The following is a 23,632-nucleotide window of genomic DNA, read 5'->3' on the forward strand; positions in this document are numbered from 1 at the left end:
GAGAGAGAGTGGAGAGACACGCTGGTGTTTCGTTTTGCAACTCAACTATATTTGACCGACATTCTTAAATAAATCAACACCAGAGAAACCTGAAGGTAAGTAGCACAACTGAAAACACCCTGCAGGGATTTATCTTTCTATCTTTTGTTGTTGCAGCGATCATTAGGAGTCCAGCACCGTTTTCTTGAAGAAGTGTCGCATGTATTTTTGCTTCTAGGGTTCGGGTCTTGGTGCTGACTCGGTTCGCGCAGCATTCTCAGCTAAATATTGATCTGAGCGTTTTGTTTTCGCCGTGCAGCTTGTGAGAGAAAATGTGTGTCTGCAAAACACAAAACGAGACTGTGATATTAGTAGTTGACCTGCAGGTCTTACTGTAAGTGGAGCAGTAGGCTAAAGGAGAGGAGCTATAGCGTGGTTGGAGAGAGCGAGGTCAGACAGGGAAGAGCAGGTTGGTGTGATGGATGGAGCAGGTCAGGTCTCTGTGGGTAATGCTAATGATCAGACATAGATTATCTAGGCTTTAGACCTGACTCCTGCTATGATCCACTGAACTGAGAGGTGACAAGGAAGACAGTTTAAAGAAATGTGTGTTTATTATTATTATTATTTTTATTTTTTATTTTTTTTTAACAATTATCATTTATTAGTTTTTATTTTAGTTTTGGGGCAGATTTTGTGTAGTAATAATTTCTGGCATCAAGAAAAAGAAACAGAAAAGGAAATAATCCCCATTCTCAAATGCTGGAAAAGCTGTTGTGTAGTTGTGTTATAGTGCTGTTATGCTGACTCAGACTCTAGCCATTTAATGGAAGTGGTTTTGAAGAAGCAGAATGTGAAGTTGGAAGTTGTAATAAAGTTATGCCTTATTCAGAGACTGACTGAACCATGATAGAAATCTTTTGCTCGATTTAACACAGACAATGGTTTCATTTTCTTCTCCTCAGCTTCATTTACCACACATAAATACCTCACACTGTCTTTAGTTTCCTCTCACTTCTTTGCAAAGCCCGAGGAGGAGTCAAATGCACAGTGTTTTAGTTACTTTTGAGACAATTCCCATGTCCTCAGCCTCACCTTTAGGCTACTTAGAGGGGAGGGAGGGGAGGTAAGACAGGAAGGGATGGATCAAATAAAGGTGAGCAGACTGAGGGCTTGTCTTTCACACTCAGCTGTCTCTTGTCCTGATTGATTGGTGTCTGATGATCAGGTTGTCCTTGAGACGATGCAGGGGGGAGCTTTCCTTCTTTTATTCAACTCAGGTTGTTGTTTCAACTTTGCAGCTGTGTGAGGGTTTACACCATTTAGCATTTGGCCGCACCGCTCAGACACGTGGTCGATGGATTCTACCCTGTGCATAAAATATACGTGTGAGAAGTGTGGTTTTTGCGTGTATCTGAATCGGCTGCTGCCATTATCGATCCCAATATCACAGACTTCTCATGTCTATGGATCGTCCAGTCCATCTGGCTCAATCTTCCCAATCCCCTCCAAGTCATGTTAATGTGGAGGTTGACACTGCATCAAAGTAGGGCAGTGGAGCCCCTGGCCTTGGCTGTAGCTGCTGTTCTAGATGCTGATGCATGTGTGATTGATTCATTACATCTGACCTCTGCAATGTCTGAACAGCGATCAATTCTGCAGATCTCTGCCAGGAAAACCACTCGCAGCAGTGTGTGTGTGATTGTATGTGTTTTGTTGTGGTGCTTGGGCTCAGGCGCGTATGTATGTGTGTGTGTTTCTGCAGGTAAGACAGTTTGTCACAAAGCCCATGAGTGTAGCGTACCGGTGCGACCTTCAAGGTCATTTTATAGGACAGAACAGAGGAGAAGAAGGAGGAGGGAGGGAGGGAGAAAATAGAGATGATAAGTGGAGTGAAGGAGGGAGAGGAGGGGAAGTGTGTCAGTGTGCCTTTCAATATCATGTTGTGTATTTATAAACATGTATTGCTTCTTTCTGTCTTTTATTTGGACAAAAGTGTTCTGTAAAAGTAATTAAATGTGTGTGAGACGAGAGAAGGAGGAGGAGGCTGCACTGATTTCGCTAACTGGTGTTGTGACTCATAATTAAGCAATTTGGAGGTTTGTCTTTGCTTCGTATGAGGATGGTGCATATGTTGGTGTGTGCGTGTGTGTGTGTGTGAGTGAAGTCAGTGTGAATGAAGTGTCAACACATGCAAACACACATTCTCAAATTCATGCTGTCTTTGTCTGGAAGGTGGCAATGAGCTTGTTGTGGCTCCTCCCCTGCAGTCACGGGCAGGACATCAGAGGGTGAACGGAGAGGCACGCCCCCGCTGATGACACACACGCACACACACACACACACACACACACACACACACACACACTTCCCTGTCCTGTAGGGAGTCAACATGAAAGATCTTTTTTGCACTTGTGTGTATGTGTGTGCATCTGCAGCCACTTTAAGGGAAGTGCCGCAGATTTTCTCGCGCATTTAAATTATATTAGTCAGCAGGCTACAGCTCTTATTAAGCAAATGAATGCCACTCTGCGAATGAACCCAAACCAAGTTTGTGCAGCAGTGTGTTTATGAGGACAGAACTCTTAAGTGCTATACTTAACTTGACTGTAAAGCCACACAATCATTAATTTTTTATGATACTTCTCCAGACTGTACATTGATTTTCTTTTTGAGCTTTGCTCCCAAAAATAAACCTTTCTGCCAGAACAGCAGCATATGTGAATCCTTAAACTGAGCGTCATACCTTAGGAAGTCTTTGCCCCAGCCTGCACTCTTTCACCTTCCTTTGTCCAATGCATGAAAACAGTCTTTTTGTCACACACACACTTTTTTTTTTGGTTGCACATCATTACCACCCCTAAAAAAAACCTCAGCGCGCTCTATTCTTTGCTCACCTCTCACTGATCCTTTGCCAGTTTTCCCTCCCCCACACCCCTGGGGTTTGCCACTTGCACATTACACATGCATACACACACTCACACACATTGCAATACAAACTAGAATCCCCCACATCCTCTCCACCCCCTCTCCTCACTCTCTGCAGCATCATTTGTTTCTATTATCATTTTTCCCCTAAAATAACCCAAAGTGACTCAGCCTGTCTAAGTTGCACTCAGCTTTTCTTTGTCTGGGCTGCCTCACCTTGCCAGCTTTATGTCTGACTGTGTGCGTCTGTGTATGTGTGTGCGTGCATTTGCCAACTTACTTACGGTCCCACAGAGAATTCTGCTATCACTGAATTCTTTGTCTGCGACTGCTTTGCATTTGAAGTGAACTCCTTCCCTCTCCTCTTTGTCCCTTCATACAGTTTCACCCGCCAGCCATGCAAGAGTTAACATTTTTCTCTGCGACAGGAGTGAGGGTAGTGGGTGGAGGGGCTCTGCTAATAACAATGCGGTGCAACCAGCAACCAGCGTGGTCAGACACCCTCTTTCTCCTCTCTCCTACATGCCACCCCTGTCTGGATCTGAGTCTTAACTGCAGGGCTCAATGAACCAATAAACACAAGTCTCATGTGTTCCTCCTTCTCCTAATTCACTCCTCCAGACTGAAGCAGTCAGTGTATCTCTAATCACACTAATCTCCCTACCAGTTCCTCTTTGTTTGTTTTTTTTGCGCCCAACTCATCTTATTCCCGTTGTCGTTTCTCTTTTCATTTCCTGCACATTTGTCTTCCGTTTATCCATCTCATCTACAATCCATCTTTACAGGCTGCGTAGCACAGCACAAGCAGACAGGCAAAGCAGGACCATGTCTGATTGAGCGGAGATTCATTCCCAGTACTTGCCAAAAGCAACACTGAAAAAAAATATAATTAAGGAGATTTTTCATTTCAAGTTTGTGTTTGCAAGCCACATTTTCTCCCAGTGAGAATCTGTCTCTTTGTCTCTGCTCCTGCTGCAGTGATAGTCACTGCCTGTGTGTGTGTGTGTGTGTGTGTGTGTGTGTAGGTGGTACTCATGGTACTGTATGTGTACCTTTGCAAGTACACATGTGCAAGTGCATGCATTAAGCTCACGTTGATTTCGGGAAGTAACGCTTTTAGTTGAGGTTTGGAATGCGATCATGTGTTTGTCATCTTGTCAACTGTGTGAATAACAAAGAGACAAAGCTTGTGTGTGAACATGCGTTGATGGATGGATGTGTGAACACGTGCCTCCATTTTTTATTTCGCCTCGGCTAATAAATCCTATTACTGGTATTTTGTGATTTTCCGACGATTTCATAGCGGGTAGCAAACACAGCATGCCTGCGCCCAATACGGAAATAAATCAGCTTTTATTGCAGATGATCTGATTTTCTCATTCTCCTTATTCAGTTAGGTATGACCACCCACTCTGACCCTAGAGATGCTGCAGAAATCCTGTTACAGTTCCCCCTTGCGATATAGAATGACTCCCTCCGGGGTACAAAAAGGCGTCCGTTTCTGTGTGTATGTGGGAGTGCAGTGGGAGAGACAGACAGAGGTGGCAAGAGGAGGGATTATTTGGGCAGATGTAGTCTGCTGCTGTGCCTTCTATGAGGATGAAAATTGGATTGATCACTTTGCCCTGCCCTCATTAACTCTGTGTTATTAAGGTGGAAGAGGAGATGGAGGGAGGGAAGGCAGAGGAGGAAGAGATAGAGACAGGGATTCAAATATTTTCTCATAAAGCAATAAACAGGATGGGAATAACTGGGGAGGCAAAGCTTAACTGAATACAATTGGGAGCTATATTGTGCTGCAGTCAGGGAAGCAAAGATTGTTGATTCGGAGCGGCACTGTTGCTGTTTTTTGATGCACATCTATAGAAAAAGTGCAGAGCAACTGGAGGATACTATTTCTGGATATTTCCCGGCTCTGCTTCACTGTTCTCTGTGATGGTAATCCCTTTGCTAGTGAGCTATTGCTTGGTTCACACATACAAACACTCAGACGCAGTTCAGTGAATCACCACTTGTGAAATTCTGTCTACAGGGTGTCTATTGTGTCTTCTGTGAAAACGGAGCGTTTAGCTTATTTCAGTGCTATTTCTGTCTGTGTTGTGTCGCTGACAGAGATGGGAGGAGAAGGAACGGATGACTAAAGCTTAGCTTATTTCTGAATAGACTTCCTCACTAAGCTTTATCCTACTGGATGATTATATGTGAATAGAATACGAAGTACAAGGAGAAAGGAATACTACTTTTTTCACACCAAAATGGTCAAGGTGGTGGTTGTTTTTTCACATGTGCAGCATTTGTCAGGTTTTTCAGGCAAAAGCCTTGAATGTATCTACATCTCTGTAGAGCGTCGATGTTCACAAGTTCACACTCACACACTTGCACACACTTTCCCATACGCACATTTCTAACACAATCCAGGAAAGCGTACAAGGACATGCAAGGATAATGTCATTAGAGATTAATTACATGCTTGCAAAGACACAGCGTGTACTGTATTAGAGGATTTAGAGTTTCATCTTTAAGGACAACTGCTACAGTGCAATCTAATGTAAATCCTGCACTAAATCTAATTATGTCATGTGCTAACACTCAGGAGTCATGAATTATGGTTACGCTCACGTCGCCGCTCTTTCCATTTCTTTTGCCTCTAATACAGTGTGCTGGAATTCACATGTCTACAGATGTATGTGTGCCTATATGGATGAAAGGGAGATGGCACAGGGGGACTGTGTGTGCTTGTGTGTGTGTGTGCATCGCTGGGGTTCCCCTGGGACCAGGGAGCTATAAAACCTGTCTGCTCTCCAGTGGGGGAGGAGAGGAATAAAGCAAAGTGCCAAAGACAAATGGCTCCTGTAACAGCCACATGTGCTGCTGGACCGACAACAAAGATGCTGTGGGGGTGTGTGTGTGTGTGTGTGCATGTGTTGATAGGTCTGTCTGTGCAGGTGAATGTCTGCGCTCATATGTACATACAGCCTTTATGTTCTGACACATGTACACATGTTTTGGAAAATGCAAACCAACTCAGTGACATGAAAACGAGTCAAGTGTTATACTTCCAACCTGGCTTGACTTTGCAGAGTCATTGAGCGAAAAAACATATGAGATTCTGCAGCAAGTTTTATAATTTTTTCCTCTGAAAAAAGAAAATTACTTTTGATTCACTGAATGAAAATAAGATTCACAATCCCCACATTTTGACAAGTGAAATCCTGGCTTATATTTTGATTCTCCGGTATGAAAACCTAAGGGACTGTATGACAATTATCAGGATGGGGACAGGGGTTGAAGCAAGAACCTCTCCAGCATTATAAATATTTTCTTTTTTATTCTTTTCTTTTTAGTTGTCCCATTCCCCAGTTCCACTTAATAAAGATATATATGCATTACATCAGATGATATATAGCCCATGCGATCAGATGTCTGATTGTCCCTCAGATCAATTAAATGATTTGTGACTCCAGTTCAAAATAAACACTCAAAAGAAAGAAAGAATCCAGCATGAGGAAAACATTGAGAACCTCCCATGTTCTCCTTATAAAATCAGACTTCCATCCCTTCAGCAATATAAAAAAGATAAAAATACAAATCCTCTGCCCCATCCGACTCCCCTTCCAATAACTTTCATACAGTCTCTGAGAAACAAGGACAGGAAAGTCCACTTATACCTCTTAGATTCTTACTGCTATCATGAGATTTACTACCTAAAATGGAAATGTATGTTCAATCAATGGGAGTAATTTAGCACTCATTAGCATTGTATATGCTAAAAGAATTCAATAATTACCTCACTGTGCTCTCTTGGGCTTGTATCAGTAAGTCACTTCAGAAACAGAGCTCTAGCTTGCACTATAGAGGTTCGAATGATGTATTCCCTTCCCTCAGCCTAATTAGAAAGCAGCGGCTCTCCTGCATCAACTCTCTTCCTTTATGTATCCATCTGCATGTCTCATCTCTCCCACTTCATGTCTGTGTCTCAGTTTTTCACCCACACAGACCTGCTTACATTCAGAGAAGGAAAAAAGAAAAGAGGATGAGGACAGCCTTTCTTTTTTTTTTCTCCCATTTCGACTCCACTCTTGATTTTATTTTTTTGCCCTCCATTTCCAGTGAGTCCATCATGTTGCGTTCTCAGCTCGTTGGTTCCCTACTGAGAAAGGCTTTCTCTGGTTAAATGCGGCACTTGATAGGTTAGGAGCCTGGTGAAAACCACAAATTCCTGTCCTTCACGGACTTTGATCACTGCTGAGATATGGTCTTATCCTGCCCTGTGCTCTCATCACTTCAGCAATCCGTCTATCTACCCACTTGCAGGGATATGATTGCTCCTAGATGAGTAATATGTACCTGGCGGGGGGGAAAAAAATCCCTGGCTTTCACTCAGCTATTCCACTGGTGTGTAGTTTGTGTGCACCATGTGCTCCCGTGGGTCCATATGTCTTTATGCACGACTGTGCACAGGTGTGAGTTCACACGTGGAAGCGTTGCACAGTAGAATGTATGCATGAGCTGTGAGTGTAGAAGCATAAAGCTGACCTTCAGGACAGCCTGTCTCTTTCTAACGCTGACCTTTTCCCCTGATGGAAGACGCAGAGGTCAGGACGTATACTCTCCAATTCCCAGGGATATGACATTGCCATGACAACAGAAGTAGGACTGTTGATTTTTTTTTCTCCCTGCTGTTTTCCCAGAGGAGTTCAGACCGAGTAGTTACTCCAACTCGGTGAAACAAAGGTGAACCAAGCCTTCATTGCATATTCCAGCCCAGATCAACTCAGCATGTATATATGCAGGAATAATCAGGCTCGTCCTCCTTGGTATGCTGTGGATCATAACAGAGTCAAATCTGTTTAATTTTGAAAGAAGTTACCATATCATCATCATCATCATCATCAGGTTAATGTATCTTATTTTTTCATTGTAGAAAAGCTGATAAATATATAAATTAGCTACCATATTTGCTTGTAGCGCCAGTGGCAACAGTGCGTACACAACTCATACAGTTAAATATGGGCCCTGAGTACTTACTCTCTTGTTTTGCAGTGTTTCCTCTGCTCAGAAAGGAGCTTGATCAAAGATGTTCATATTTGTTACACTTGTAATTGCGTGATTCACATTCAAGTCAAAGGAAACATCAGCTCCTCACCAACAGCAGTCCTCCTTTATACACTCACTCCCATGTGATCCTTTTTACTTTTTGCATCTAAGTAAGTATGTCACCAACATAAGGGAGCGCGGCAGCAGGGAGAGCCTGTCAAGTTTTTTTTTTTTCAAACAAATCTCTCCTGAAGCATCCACCTAATGTTTTTTTGCCTTTTATCATCACAACAGGTCATTTCGTTCACATCGTCACACGGGTTTTTTTGTTCTCTGTCTGGTTATGTTTTGGGTTTTGCCAGATTGGTTTTGTCTGCCTCTGCTGTAAGGTGATGTGCAGCTTTGCTGTGGTTCAGCCACTGTGACCGAGCTCATAGCGCTCAGCCTCCCAAGACTGCTGTCATCAGCACAACCTCCAGTACTACATCAGTGCCGTAATTGATCTGCCACCATGTCCTCTCAGAGAATTCCCTCTCTCTCTAACATCACTCTCTGTCTCTCTCCCATCCCCTCTCCTAATATCAACCTCTCTGCATTGTGTGTTTTATAATTAGTTAATTATTTGATTGTGTGCACCAGCTAAGGGTAAATATTAGCAGTGTTCACAGAGAGCACAGAAGACAGTGTGTGGATTATAATACATGTTTGTCTATTTGTCTACCACAGTGAATTTCTCCTCTGCCTCTCTGCAATCTCTGCAATGGCGCCCCAGTTGTGGGCTGGGGGGGCCATGGCCACCCTGATGCAATTGTATTCTGCCATTAATGTGTTTATGAGGCTGTGGTGCGCTCATTTTTGAAGTTAGCGTTAAGGTAGTGGTATCTCATGAAACTACACAACTGAAGCCCTCTGTTTGTACCTACCTTGTAAGCAGCCATTGTTGGAAAGGGGGCTGAATGACAGATATCTGAATGAGAATGGTTTCTATGGGTACTCACGAGTCTCCCCTAAACTTGAGAGGGCTTGTTCCCAGTTAATATTTTGTTTGTTAAAGTCAATGTACTCCTTTAAATTAAAGATTTATATTTGTCTTTATGAGGAAAAGGACAACAATTTGAAGAACACTTAATCGTCTAGCATATATAGATACATAACACATTAAAACAATATTGTTGTGGAACTCAAAATATTAACGGCGCTGGTGTTTGTCTATGCACATCACATAATAAGTAATATTAACTGTTAATTAAGAAACCAAGTATATCGATATGTGATTCCTTCACTGTCATATTGGCATAGATTTAAACTAGCTTTTATACTTAAACAGCATAATAGAATTCCTGAAAATTCAGTTATGGCTTAATCTTGGATCTAAAGCAGAATATTACAAGTAACACAATAAACAAATGCTTATTTTGACTAATGTCTGAGATCATCATCTGATCCTTACATAAAATGTAATACGGTATTAAAAGTTTGGATATTTGCTTATGAACATTTCAGAGTAAGACGACCTTCTTCTACCCTTACTCAGCTCACCGAGTTCCCATCAGCCTCTTTTAACAGGCTCTTCAGGAAAACATCTCCAAATTACTTCTAAGATGACCTTCAGGAATACAAATCATATCCTTGAATGTTTCCCCTCCTGGTGCATTTGGACAAACTGTAGCTCTGCACTTGATGCATCACATGCGCCACAGGCAGTGAGAGCTGCCTTCTTAGCAGTTCACTGATATCGCTGCCACAGGACACATGGAGAAGGCACCTGCTAATGAGAGCAGACTCCCCCGCTGCACATATAATTAGAGGGTGGGAGTTTTATTTGAACTTTGGAAACAACTCAAATATTCAGTGTGATGGTTTGAAGACACATATTTGACTACATAATGACCATCTTGGTCTAAATATACGACACTCACTGCCTACACAGACAGATGACTGTACATTTAGTTGACAGTTTTGATGGACTATGACTGCGGTCTAACTTATATGAGTTCTGTGTATGATGTAGGACACAGGCTGTGTGTTACAAACAAGTAAACAAAAGATGTTCTCCTAGCTGAGCAAATGGAGTCCATTAATATTCTGCGGTTTTAATCCATCTAGTTCAAGGCAGAAGGAGAACTCCTCACAGAGCTATTGCATAATTATGGAGGGACTGAAATGTAAAGAGACACCCGGAAGTTTTTCCTCTGAGAGCAAAAACATAACAGAGTCATTTCATGTTGTCAGAGTCAAAGTTTTCTTCGGTGTGTTATGTGCGGTTGTTTATTGGTTGTTTGGGGGGTTTGTTTGTAGCCTACCGCTGTAATTAAGCTGTGCACTGACATGATATGACAAAAGCTCTTTGCCCTCCTTGCCATCTGCTCATCTTTTGACTGTACATGTTTCAATGGCACCACATACAGTCGGTTACTCTGAAGTGGTGTCTACTCAGAGCGACACAACCATTTAAATCTCTGCACATCCGGCAGAATGTTGCCTTTTAAATGAAGCACAACTTGCTGTTGCTGTGTACGATCAAATTGTGGCAGTGGCTAAATCAGCCATATGGCGTGTTAGAGAGGACATGTTGAGAGAAGAGTGTTAACCCCTCCTGTAGTGATCAGACCTACAGTATGGATTTATCCCTCCTGCGTTGGTGTTTCTACTCCCACACATAATTTTCATGTTCTTCACATAGGGAACATGCATGCACTCGATATAAGACACACCGTTTGCTTGCATCTTATATTCTATAAAACCACTCGAACACACAGTTATTGCAGCGGTTTTCACGCTATCCCCATTGTGTCTTCTATTTTTCTGTGTCTCCTGAGGAAAAAAAAGCTCATTACAAAACACTTCGCACCCTTCCCTTTCTTCCTCCTCGCCTGTCTACATCAGACATCCCCAGGGTGACGCCTTCACTTACATACAAACAGTCTGTAGCCTCAGCTATCCTCCACTTCTCTCTTCACTCATCTCTCCTCTTCCTGCCTTGTAGTGAACATCCATCATAATTTGATGATTGCCTTCCTAGTATCGGTGCTGTACTACGCCTGCTGGTTACAACAATTAGGCTACTGTATTAAATTACTATATATAGACTTGCGAGCAGTGGCAGTTCGTCCTATAGGTGACATAGACGCCCTCCAAAGGCAAAAGCAATCAGGGTGTAAAATTTGCAAAGTTGTACACACCATATTCTGTTATTGTTTGTTATTTATGACTATCTCATCTCTGATCTCAGAAATTGCTGCTACCCAGACCAAACTGAATATAAAATACATTAAGTGGCTTGGGGGGGGGGGATCACGGAATGAGTTCTACAGAAGTAGCTGCATTTCAGGCATACTTGTTGCCCTTCCTCACAATTTCCTTTCCTTTTATTTCAGATTGAATGGACCTCCATCTCCCCGAAGAGCCATCAAAGACAGCTTTGTTAGCTCACAGTAAATGCAAGATAAGTGGCAGGTTGAAGTGAAAAAGGTTCCATGAGATGACATTTCGTCCTTGGAATAATCAGCTGAAGGGCCATCATCGTGCAGACCCTGAAGAGGAGAGACAGGAAGGGAAGAAACACTTGTAACTCCATAAATGGCCTCAGCACCCCACTGGTGTCTTTAAGTGCGCCAAAAGAATTGGTCAGACATGAGTCTCCCAACTGGTTTCCAAGGACTGAGGGTCAATGTTGACAGAGGAGAAAAGATTGGAAACAAAACCCAGATCCAGTTCCCCCAATCTGGGGACAATAATGCCAACCAATTAACTTCAATTGGTGATCAAGAAGAGAGAGGATTGATTGAGGAGACAGGTTACAGCACAAGCTCCATTCCTCCTTTGGTCTCGCAGAGTGAATCCCCTGACAAGTTAGTAATCTGGGGCTCTGAGCAGCAATGTTTGGAGCCTGAGCTTGGAGAATTTGACCTTTTGGAGTGCCAGGAGATACATACATTCTTGGGAAACAGGGATCAGGAGGAGGAGGATGATGATGGAGGAAGCATAAGGGATGGAAAAGACGAGGGCCCCATGTCCATATCCTCAAGCTCAACTGCCAGCTCTGCTTCGACAGGAGTGAGGAGAAATGACAACGACAACAACAAAGTGGAGAGCAGACAACAGAGGGGCAGAGAGGTGCAGAGAAGGATTGCCTGTCACAGCACTGAAGAGCTGGACACATGTGTGACAGGCTCAATAGAGAAAAGGGACACCAGGTCAGGCAGAGCAGGAGATAGGGAGAGACGGAAGGGAGGTCTGAAGGAGTCCAAGTCTGAGACGAATGTGTTCGTCTCCAGTCTGTCAGCTGTTACCCTCAGCGGGAGCCTGTCGAGTGCTCTGGATAGTAGTGGAGAAGTGCAGTCTCTTGTCTCTCTGTCCAATACAAACAACACTACCTCAGCCCAGACCAGACGAAGGGCAGCCCCTGTAGATGCCAACCAGAACTCCCCACCATCGCATCCTCAGGATAAACATGGCTGTCCTCAATACTACAGCCAGGATCAGAGACAGGAGGGGGGAAGTCATCATAGAAATGGATTGTCCTCTGACGTGGGGCTGGGTCAAAGGAGGAAGGCAGGATTTGAGGAGAGGGTGCTGCCACCACGACGGCAACAGCTTGTCAGACCTCTCTGTCAGACAGAGGTGGGAAGAGCGAGAAGCTCAGCAGAGCCCAGTGCTCAACAAGCTGAGACAGGGCAACCGTCTTCCCCCAACCCCTCTCCAGAGTCACACGGCAATGGGTCAAACAGAAAGTTTATAAAATCGGCTTTACGTGAACCATCAGATTTCTCCAACCTGTACACCGCATCTGGAGTCTCACAGCCCAGGCAGGCAGGCCAGAGGGAGGCTCCACCTGTAGAAAAACAGCCAGCTACAACTGCGTGGCGCAATTCAAGTCCTTCCAATCCTTCCACTTTAGATAAGAGACCCCAGACTCAGCTCACATACAGAAGGAATTGCACCAGTCCAAACAGGACAGGGGTTGATTCCAGGTCATCTACCCCTCCCCAATCCCCTCTCAGGACTCCCCAGGGTTCACCACGCAGGCAACCCTCCATGTACCTCGTTTCCAGGAATGTCTCTGGAGTGGTTAGACATGTCCCGTCAGGATGCAACCCTGCTGTAACGACATCAGCTCAGGGCTATGGCAACAGTTGCATGAGAGCACCAGTCAAAACTAATATAAGCACAAGTGGAATCCCCAAAGCGCCTCTTAACAACCAGCAGAGCTCTAACCACAACTCCAGCCCCAAAGAGAGCTCCCCATCACCTAAACTTAAACCTAAAGGAGTTCGGCCCAAAATCATCACCTACGTCCGTAAGAATCCTCAGTTTAAACCCCAGGCTGCTGACGGACCTTATCAGGTATCCTCTCTGCCGTCCAGGCTGTCAGCATACACACACGGCCAAACACCCACATCCTTCAAAGACATCTCTAAAGACCCCTCCAAGCCCGACACAGAAATCAGAGGAGCACCAGTGCTTAGTGCCTCCAATCTGCTTTATGACAAGTACCGCCAAGAGATGCAAGCAAACATGTTCCCATCAGGAATGCTAAGCAGGAGCATCAGGCCCCCTGGACACACACACACCGTCCCCCCTGCACACACACACAGCCACACGGCGCCCCCGAAACTTGGCAGCAAAGCAGACAACTTCTACAGGGCACCGTCAGAGGTGAGTGTACAGTCTTCACTGTATGCATCTCATTTCAAGATTTTCAATATAAATCTTTCTTAGAAAAATGAAGCTTTCATTCTGACTCCTATTGTAATTTGGCATTGTGCGTATTCTCATTGAACAAATGATTTTTCTATCATGCTGAGACTCAGCACATTCCACTATCATAGCACATTAACACAAGCAGTGAAGAAAGGACAGGATTTAATTATGATGGTACCCATATCAATTAGCAGGAGATAATTACTTTAGGATACACATTATACTGTATTATATAAGTACAAAGACAAACCTCTTCTGTTAAATTTGTTGATTCGGCACATCAGTTTCACTAGCTGATGTCCATAATTTCAATCCCCCGGTATACCACCATGTATAATTGATCACAGATCTTTCTGCATTTTATTCCCACTCTCTCAAGGGCTTCTCATTATCGCTTAAAAATCATCGCTTATTGATTCTGATTAAATAGCTTCATTTGGCATTCATATTCAAACAGCGTCAAACACCAACACGCAGAAATAAATAGTTAATGCATTCTGAAGAACAAAGCCCACAGGGACAAGAGGATTCTCAATGCTGTTTATGTCACTGCATGTACACTAGCATTTTGTCCAGCACACAGATTGTTGAGAGACAAGACATACTCTTGAATTATCCTGGTGATGTGAGAAAGTTCATGTTTATGGATCTCAGCTCTCCTGCATTTCATGAGACTGGTTATTACTTTTACTCACAGCATATCTGTGGACACACTGCAGGATGGAGGAATTCTTGTTATCACTTATTATCTACTGACATGATTGGCTTCATGATATTTTCATTTCATTTTGTTCATACAGAATGTTTGATAACAAAGACTTAAGTCTGTAAGAATGCAATTATAGATGGAAAATATAATTATGCTGTGGGTTAATTAGGTTACAGGATGCATTAGTGTTCGTGATATCACAGGCAAAATATACAATATTTAACATGTCATGGCAGCCAGACTTTGCCGGTAAACACATTAGCATGTGTGCAAACACCAGCGGGAAATCTCAGTGGGTGCTCATGCACTGTTTACATCTGTGGGACCTTAAATGTGTTTTTACAGTCATAGCAACCACATTCACATACCAGAAAAGTAACAGAGATACAATTTGTTATTATACACATTAACTGTGACCCTGTGCTTAAAATACTTGAAGTAAAGGGATACTTTGCTCATTTCAACCAGCTCTTTATCACAACAGTGTGGGTAGAATGTGTAAATGAACTATGGATCTCACCAACTACGGATCATCAATCTACTGAATGACGCATTTGGCTGGCTCTAGCTCGAACTACACATTGTATTTACGCATTTTCCACCCACAGACATTAACAGTCTAAAAAAACCCCCAAGATTCTGTTATTGTATTACCTATTTCTCACCTGTAATGTCTTCAGAAACATACTCCAGTGCCCTGTTTGGCTGTAATATGAGAAGAATTTGTGAACAGGAAGTGGGCGCCATACTGTTTCCTGCAAAAACTGAGATCAAACAGTAAAACTAACCAGTGCTGAACAAATATGAACCAAGATTCCATTACCGTGTTGCCTCTTTCTCCCCTCAAATGTTTCAGAAACATATTTTAGCTTAACATTTAACTGTAATTCAAGAGTGTATTTTACCAGCTGCCCACCATATTGTTTCCTGTGTCAAAGCAGCCAAGCTTGCATTACGTTACCCATTAGTGTTACCCAGCATTTATTGGTCCAGTGCATTCTGGTAGTTGTAGGTTTTTTATCTCTTGAGCAAAAGTGAGTGCCACAGCCCCTTTTCTCTGTTTGCTCTTGATATATAGCAGCAATTTCAAAAGTATTTGCATCTCTCTACTGCATAGACAGTGCAGTGTCCCAGAGTACATAGATTTTCAATGATAGCATTTTAAAGCTAATTTCATTATTTCTAAAATCTAGGTGGGAAGATCTGCCAGTTTCAAAGGGAGTACACCTGAGGAGGCGTTGCAGTCACGAACGGCTGCTCAGGCGGGGGGGAGCGGCAGCCTCCTGCGCTCCAGCAGAGGTCTGCGTCTCGGCCTGGGGGCTGTCACCAGGACGGCTACGGGCTCAGCCAAGGGCAGAGTACCCGTTCAGGGTCAGAGGTCAACTCTGGTTTTCAGCCAGCCAGTACAACCAGTCAGCCCAGCGACCAGTCAGAAAAGCCAAGATAACGCAGGTAAGAGATTTCCTCACATTATGTTTTGGAGAAGGTTTATATTTCCCTCACAGAGAGAATACCAGACGGGGATGGCCTCTTTTGAGCAACAGCATGTGTCAGATTTTATTTCAGCAACCTAAAATCTGACACACTAGAGAGCTACCTGGCCCGAGATGAAGGCAGCTCATTAAAATGCATTCTCTGAGATTCCTTTTGGCTGATCTGATTGGAAGGCTTTAAGAAAGAAATACTCTGAGGGGACTTTTTTCCTGCACCAGAAGGCTGCCATCTACAAAACAAAATAAAAAAATGAAAGCTTGCCCGCATTTCGCTCAACACACAGCGAATTTCTAATTCAGACGATTCAGATACCACCTCTGACTACTGAAGTCAGATTTACGTTACAGCTCGGCTGTCCCTAGAATATCTAAGTATGAAATTTGCTCATCCACCTGCACGCTGCTGGAAGGCTATGCCATTTATCACTTCCATGCATATTTGATCTGCCCTCTCCCTGAGTGCGATAACCCCGGGACACAGCAAAAATACACAGGGACATACGCGTGCATTTGTACACTCACAGATAATCCAAATCTGAACATGCAGAATCGATCAGCACAGTGTTATGATGTGCCAGGCTTCCTTATCATAATCCCTATTAATACATATGTGTGGTGTCTCAGTGCTGCTTGGCCCTCTGGGAACTCCAGGCTTTGAAGTGCAAAGCAATTAACATTTAAGTAACGTCAGTATCTTTCTGCTGGAATCATCTCTCATCCCTGCTGTACACTGTCCTATACACACTGCATGGATAAACACCAGTTAATATATATACACTGTGCATGTAGCATGTGTCTGCCCTTGTGTTTACAGGTTATGTTATTAAGTGATTTCTGTTGTTTTTGTTGTTTTTTTAAATTTATTTTCTGGAGAAATCTGAGCCATAGCCCTTAACAGTGTTGCAGTAAGTGTTTTGTTTTTTCCTTTGTTCTTCTCACTACTATGAATTACAACTTCCCAGGCTTTTGTAAATGTATCTTGCGTGCACATATTATAGTAATTATACTGTACATAGCATTCAAAATACTCACATAATTACTGTGCGGCTTTTAAACTCTCCATTGTAATGATAATGAGGATCATCCACTTACAGGATGGGACATTTGTGATGAAGCTACTGTAACTTCTGCATATTGAGGCTCTTATGATCCTCCCATCTCCACAGCAGCGAGGCTCCGTGCTTTGCTCGAGTAGCTCTGCAGAGATTGCGTTGCACTCAAGTATCACATTTAATAACACGCAATTTAACGCTTTGCGGAGGAAATCCATGCACGTTGCCGCAACTCACCTAGAGCTGTAATTAAAATCGGTCGGCCATTATAGTGCTTATCCCAGCCGCCTGTCCCACTGACTTTTGTAAGACCGATTTACATAATTTGTCTCAAGTTGGGAGGCTCTTTCTGTTAGTGACAGCCAGTGGATGAAGATGTTTTCATATCTCAGGTGTTGCAGAGAAACTGAAGGTAGTGTTTCACACCTGAGGGGGAAGCAAAGTGGTTATATTCAAAGCTTTGGAATGGCTGAAGGGAGAAAATTGCAAGCCCAGGAAAACACCCATGATTCATGGTGCATTTTCAATGTCACACTTTAATACATTTTAGCCCTATTTTTATACCTCTTGAGAGCCGCTTTATCAGGTAGTGTGTGTTTTGCAGGTGCAATTTGACAAATGTAAGAAAGAGACAAAAAAAAGTTATTGTGGGGCTAAAAAATATAGTGAAATACAGAAACAGAGAAGGACAGTCAAAGTCATATTAATAATTCCATCTCCCTCCTGTTCCTTTTTAGTTTGTTATGAATAATGTGTATCTTCATTTAACAGGGGCTTAGGTCTGTGATATCCAGGCTGAGGATGTTTGCAGTTCTCTCCCTCGTCTCTCAGAGGGAATGAATGGAGTGGTGAGGGGCAGGAGGGAAATGAGGACATTTATCTTTAATGATCCTGACCTTCTCACTCAAGGGAAGCGAGCTCTAACGTAATAAACAGGCACACAGGCAGATATTGAGGAAGGAGGAAAGAGGTGAGACATGTGAACAGCTGCACTGATGATGCTGGAGGGGAGTTACACTGGAGACTTTTCTGCCTCTTACTGTCCCACTTTGTCTTTTTCTCTACCAACTGAGCTTGTATTCTTCCTCACAGGGTTTTTTCTTTCTTGCACTGATGCTGTGTTTGCCCTGTAGCATGTACTGGAGCACACAGCTGTGCCAAATAGTTGAGGAAAGGAGGGTTGCCTACCTTATCTCTGCAGCCAGCAGGGGATAATGTTCCTCTTCTGCCCAGGATGGGGCTTCTATCCAAGGCCTGCGGATTTGCCCACTGCCCACTGTGTATAAATGTGTGCAGCCTCGGTTGTTCATGCCTGCACATTTCGTCTGTCTTGCTGTTGGAAACCATAGATTACCAAGAGGGAGGATTGCTCCCCTTTGCTCGCTGACAATGGCTGCCATGGAGCTATGATTACTTCTTTATCCTCTGTGTCTCTCTTCGATTCCCTGTCTTTTCTTTCTCTTCTCCTGTTAAGATGTTTTCTCTCCTCTTCATTCTCTCCTCTCCTTTACACGAACATTTCATTTTCTTTTCTGATTTAAAGTCCGTCACTGCAGCACCTACACTAACGAGGCATTACTGATCATGTTATGATCTATAAACACAGGCAAACACAGTGTACGTATTGGAAAGATACATCAGCTAGGTCCTAAATTACGGGTGTCATATCGAGCGTCATAACATTGTTGGCCTTAGAGAAATTGCTGGCCGCCAGCCCGGTCTGCAAGCACGGCCGGAGCCAAAAGCAGCTGTTAGCAGGTTGTTGTGTATATTGTTATTACATTTGCTTGCCGTAGCTGTTGGACTCATAACACAGAAAACTTTCTGGTGCCCCCCGAGAGCTTATTCAACACAGGATGATGAATGATTCACAGGGGAAATAAACATCACGGCTATTCTGAATCTCCTGCATTTTGTTAATATGTGAGTGTTAATGAGTTTACAGTAGTTAGTCAAACACACAGACACACACACACTTCCTGCTTTTGTGGTGCTGTCCGTTCAGCACCACATGCTGCTGCTCAAACAAACGGAGCGTAAATGCAGCTAATTATTACCACATATTGAAATGTAGGGAATGAGGGGTCACTTTGTTTATCATTGTTTGCATACTGTCTGCAGTGGCCCCCCCAAGAAATTTTGGGTGTCCACATGAGGCCACTGAAAAACCTTGGGGTGGCACACTGAAGCCAAAAACCATAACTGAATTTCAGGAATTCTATTACACTGTTGGTTATTGAAAACTATGCCAACATAAGAGTGAAGGAATCATCAGTGATTTATGTGAGTGGCCGTGGCCCCCACTGGTCACCCCTTAGCAGAGCCACTGGCTTTCTGGCTGCTGCTGTATTATCAGTTCAGATAAGGACATCCGATGTAGGTTAAAACAATATGCTGCCTCCAGAACATCCTTCTGTTTTTGAATAATTGATGACAAAAAAATTAACATGATTCTTCACTGTGCTTTCTAACAGATGACCAGGTTTTCACACATCATGCTCCTCCTCCTCCACCTGCTCCAGCATCAGCAGCAGCCCAGCCCCAGGCAGCGGCCTCCAGGTCTTTGCTTCCCAAAACAAGCCAGTCAGGCCTGCGCCCCCCAGGCTTCAGCTCCAGCCGTCTCCCCGCGGGCCGCCTGGCAGCCTTTGGCTTCGTCAGGAGCTCCAGCGTGTCCTCAGTCTCCTCGGCCCACTCTGCTGACAGCACGCAGAGTGACCCCTGCAGGACAGCTCACCGTGAGTCCACTCGTTACAGATCTGTTAACACCAGTGCTACCATTTTGTGAGAATGGGCTGGTATCTGTATCTCAGTGGTACTTTCACAAACGCCTACTTTAACACTACATAATGAATACACTGTTAACATCACCATACTGTCTTCATTGCCTTCTTCTATGTATTCCCCTCATGAATACAGTTTGCATAAACAGCCCCCTCCCACGTTCATTATGTTACAGTTTGCTTTCTCTTCCTGTGCTCCACCCCGCTTAAGATTTATTATTCACTCTGTTTTTCATACACGAGCTCCAGGTCAATAACAACTGTAGAGCTGCAGTTTTGCAATACACATTTTCTAGAACATATGAGGAGACAATACAAGGGATGTTTCCAGCTATAGTCAACTCCAGTGCAATTGTTAATAGCTTGGTTTTGGTGCACTGACTGTGTTCAGTGATTAATTTGTTTGTGCATGTGTTGCATATGACTGACCCAAATAGGAGCACTAATATTAGTTAACTAAAATCATTTTGACATTGTTACTAATTAATTTGCTCCAGGATGATTCTTGAGATTCATGAATATAGGGTGATGACATGGCGTGAAGTTGGTGTGATATTACAGACCAGCAGGCAGGATGGCTGGGACTTTATGAAAGTAGAAAATGTGATATGAATTTCCACCATTTACCACAACAGTGAGAATGAACTGATCCATATGCACTGGGTCATGAAATCTCCCCCATTCAAAAGCTTAGCTTGTCATCACTTTTAGATGTATGTTAAAATAACAGAGCACATGATGTCACTCCCCAGACTCATCAGTAATTTAACAGGTTCTTAACTAGGTCTGTGCTGCAGATTCAGTCATCACTAGCAACGACAACAGTACAGTATGGATTGTTTTAAATTTTTTTTTACAGTCGTGGAAAGCTGAAGATGTTCTCACAATTGTGATTTCAATGCTGCTTGTCAGGCTGGTCGGTTAGTTGGCTGAATTTTTGTGGTAGCTGCATGTGTTTTTAATGTGACCTACATAGGGAATGCTTGCTCTTCCTCTCCCAGTTACAGTTGACGTAAGCACCTACATTCTCACGCACGTCAGGCCCCCTGTTATATCATCACTCCTTTCCCTCGTCCCCCCCTTTTGTACTCATACTTTTTTCATCCCTCTTTTCTCTCTCCCATTGGTTGGAAATGAATACAAACTGTGCGATAACGTTGGGGAGGCACCTTTTTAGCTACTGTGGAACGGGGAAAAAAGGAGTCCCCTGAGTGTTTTTCTTTTTCAAGTGGCATAAATGTGAAGATTTTCATTTTTTTTTTTTTTTTTTTAAAAAAAGCTTGTCATATCTGTCTCATACAGGACTAGACACTGATTTTATGATTCTTTTTAATGGTTTGTCCATGATTGGGTAAAACCATTATGGAAGGAAGAGAATTTTTTTTTCTTCTGTGATATTAAATTGAATATTTGGGGATTTTGGACTGATGATCAGACAAAACAAGCCATGTGAAAACTATTTTGTGACCAAACAATTAATCAATTGATTAAGAAAACAGCAATTTTATAATTGCCCAATGTAAATTAAATTACCCTTTTTGCTTTGACTATACTAAACATAAGAGCTTCCTTTAATGCAGGAGAAAGAATCAAAGAGTAATTAGAGCAGCCCAGTATCACAGAGAGACATTCAGGGACTAACTGTTTACTATATATGTTACTATACAATTGAAAAAATGTCCGCCCAGAAATTCCTGAGTTTGGGGCACCAGAAAAGGTGACCTAAGGTCCCACGCCTGATTTGCACTTTTCACATGTAGCAGACACAGAGGGGGATATTCTGTTCAGTTTGGCCTTGTATACTCCCTGTATTCTTATAAATGACCTGAATCCACTGCACATGGTGACACAAATATCCACCAACTTGAATATTCTGAGAAGCATCCTTTTTTTCTAAACTCTCCTTGTAGATTTTATACCCCCACCTCAAGCAAAATCTCAATAATTCATGTAAGTTGTGGCACTATTGAAGTGATCAATTGCTCAAAGTGATGCTTCCCTGCAGCATCTACAGTAAATCTGTGCAGTAAATGTCAAAAGATCAGTATATAGCAGCACAGTAATGAGCTGGAAAACACAGTTTCTATGGCACTTGGGAGCTTGTATGCCACCAACTGCTCCCTGCAGCTATATATTTTGATTTTTCTATTTCTGCTTTGGTTTGTTGTCGGAGACAAATGCAACTTAATCAACAATATTGAATTTAACTCTCCCTTTCCCCCAGAAAATAGCTTCATTTGCGCAGTACCTTTATAAATAAATTACCTTGCTAATATCAATATCATGAATCAATGAAATGAGATTCTGCTGTACCATTCTGGCCAAAGTTTACAACCTCAAACTCAACAACATATCACACTCAATGTGACTCTCTATGTTACTGTAACATCCACTGAACCCTAAAGATACATTTACACAATATAACAGTGGCCTAAACTCTTGCTTGTAAGCATATTGTCTAGTTAAGCAACCCAATATTAAAGTGCAGGTTTACTCCAGTAATCTATCACCTGTGGTCCAGGCATTTTGACCACTTTATAAATATTACACCTGTAAACACACACACGCACACATGCACACACACTCACAAAACACAGGAACACCTGCCAGCAGAACGAAAAGACTAGAAGTTTTAAAAGTAGTGCCTGCAGCACAATGTTCCTCTTCCTGCTGTTGAACTGCTGCTGCTTGGAGCATGGTGAGACCAAAATGGAATCAAGGATGATAGACATGAGAAGCAAAACATTAAGGGCCTTTGATGTTCATTTCTGTGTGTGTGTGTGTGTGTGTGTGTGTGTGTGCACGTGTGTGTGCACGTGTGTGTGTCTGTGACAGAGAGAGAGGCAGGAAGGCAGGAGGGGAGAGAGCAGAAACATTGACTTCCACCCGACTCTGTGTGGTGCTTGTGACCTTTAACTGTGAGGCATTTGAACTCTCGCTCTATTTGAACCTTCCAGACTAAACTGGGCCTGGCTGTGGGTCCCGCTCTGTCTCTGCCAGTGTGTGAGCACTAGTTGAGCTTTAACCAGGAGGCTGTCTGATGTGTTTTGGTCTAAATAATCGAAAGTAAGCCTTCAGACATGGTACCAAGACCCTAGGTCCACTTAGCGCTTCCACTACAAACAGTACTCTTAAATGTGGGCAGGGTTGTTGTCACTCACTGCTCCGTCCAGCACCAGCTGTATTTCCTCATCACCGGTGCCACAGATGGAAGTCTGCACCTCATTTAATATCCACAGAATGAGGTTGCATGCCGACATTTTCAGAATAAAATAATACAGGCAAAGTGAAAGACTCTCTCCATAGGATATTTAAAAGTAGGTTTGTGCATTTAGTCCTTCTCAGGCAAGCTCAGGGGTTTAGCGTTGCTGGAGCCCACAGGAACGACGCCCCGTGATGGTTTTTTTTCAGTTTGGCTGTAAGGTGTGTCACACCCACTAGTTTGAGAAATCTGTTTTGGGCTGCTGTACACACTAAGCCGGCTTTTTCCTTTTGTCTGTCTCTTGTTGATGCTCATTGTGTAGTCTGGGTCTATAATCACATTGATAATTATCGACATCTGTGTGTCCTGGTGTGTTACTGAGCCAACAGTCAAAACGCAACTGAAATCTCACCGACATCTGACATTATAGACATAGATAATATAGCCATACATGAACAAAGACTGTGATTCTCTTACTTACCTAAAAAAATATGAATCCAGTGGTCCTTCATGCTTCATACACTGCTTGTTTGGTCATTACTGCAGAACGTCACCTCAGTGAGTCTGTGACCTGCTGCAAGTCAGTTTATATGGAAGTTAGTCTGCTAACTGCCATAATGGTCACAGCTCTTTGCAGTTGCAATTGTACACATAAACATGGCTGCCACTCTGACCATTCAGCAATGTTAATTTGGAAGGCAATGTCTGTTCTACTTTCATATAGTCTAACATTTTATCTGAAAGCTGTT

The 23,632-nt window shown here is 43.0% G+C and overlaps 1 protein-coding gene across 2 annotated transcripts in view; it reads left to right on the forward strand.

Annotated features, from left to right (window-relative positions):
• mtus2a (microtubule associated tumor suppressor candidate 2a) overlaps positions 1 to 23,632 on the forward strand; it is a 46,922-nt gene continuing 23,290 nt past the window's right edge. For both annotated transcript variants that reach the window (XM_049592915.1, XM_049592916.1), the window contains exons 1-4: positions 1 to 95; positions 11,322 to 13,602; positions 15,550 to 15,808; positions 19,376 to 19,636. In XM_049592915.1, coding sequence (XP_049448872.1) covers positions 11,578 to 13,602; positions 15,550 to 15,808; positions 19,376 to 19,636 — 2,545 coding nt within the window. In that variant the 5' untranslated portion in view covers positions 1 to 95; positions 11,322 to 11,577. The remainder of the gene's footprint in view (positions 96 to 11,321; positions 13,603 to 15,549; positions 15,809 to 19,375; positions 19,637 to 23,632) is intronic.

Source organism: Epinephelus fuscoguttatus, linkage group LG12 (genome assembly GCF_011397635.1).
Source record: "Epinephelus fuscoguttatus linkage group LG12, E.fuscoguttatus.final_Chr_v1".
NCBI classification, from domain to species: domain Eukaryota; kingdom Metazoa; phylum Chordata; class Actinopteri; order Perciformes; family Serranidae; genus Epinephelus; species Epinephelus fuscoguttatus.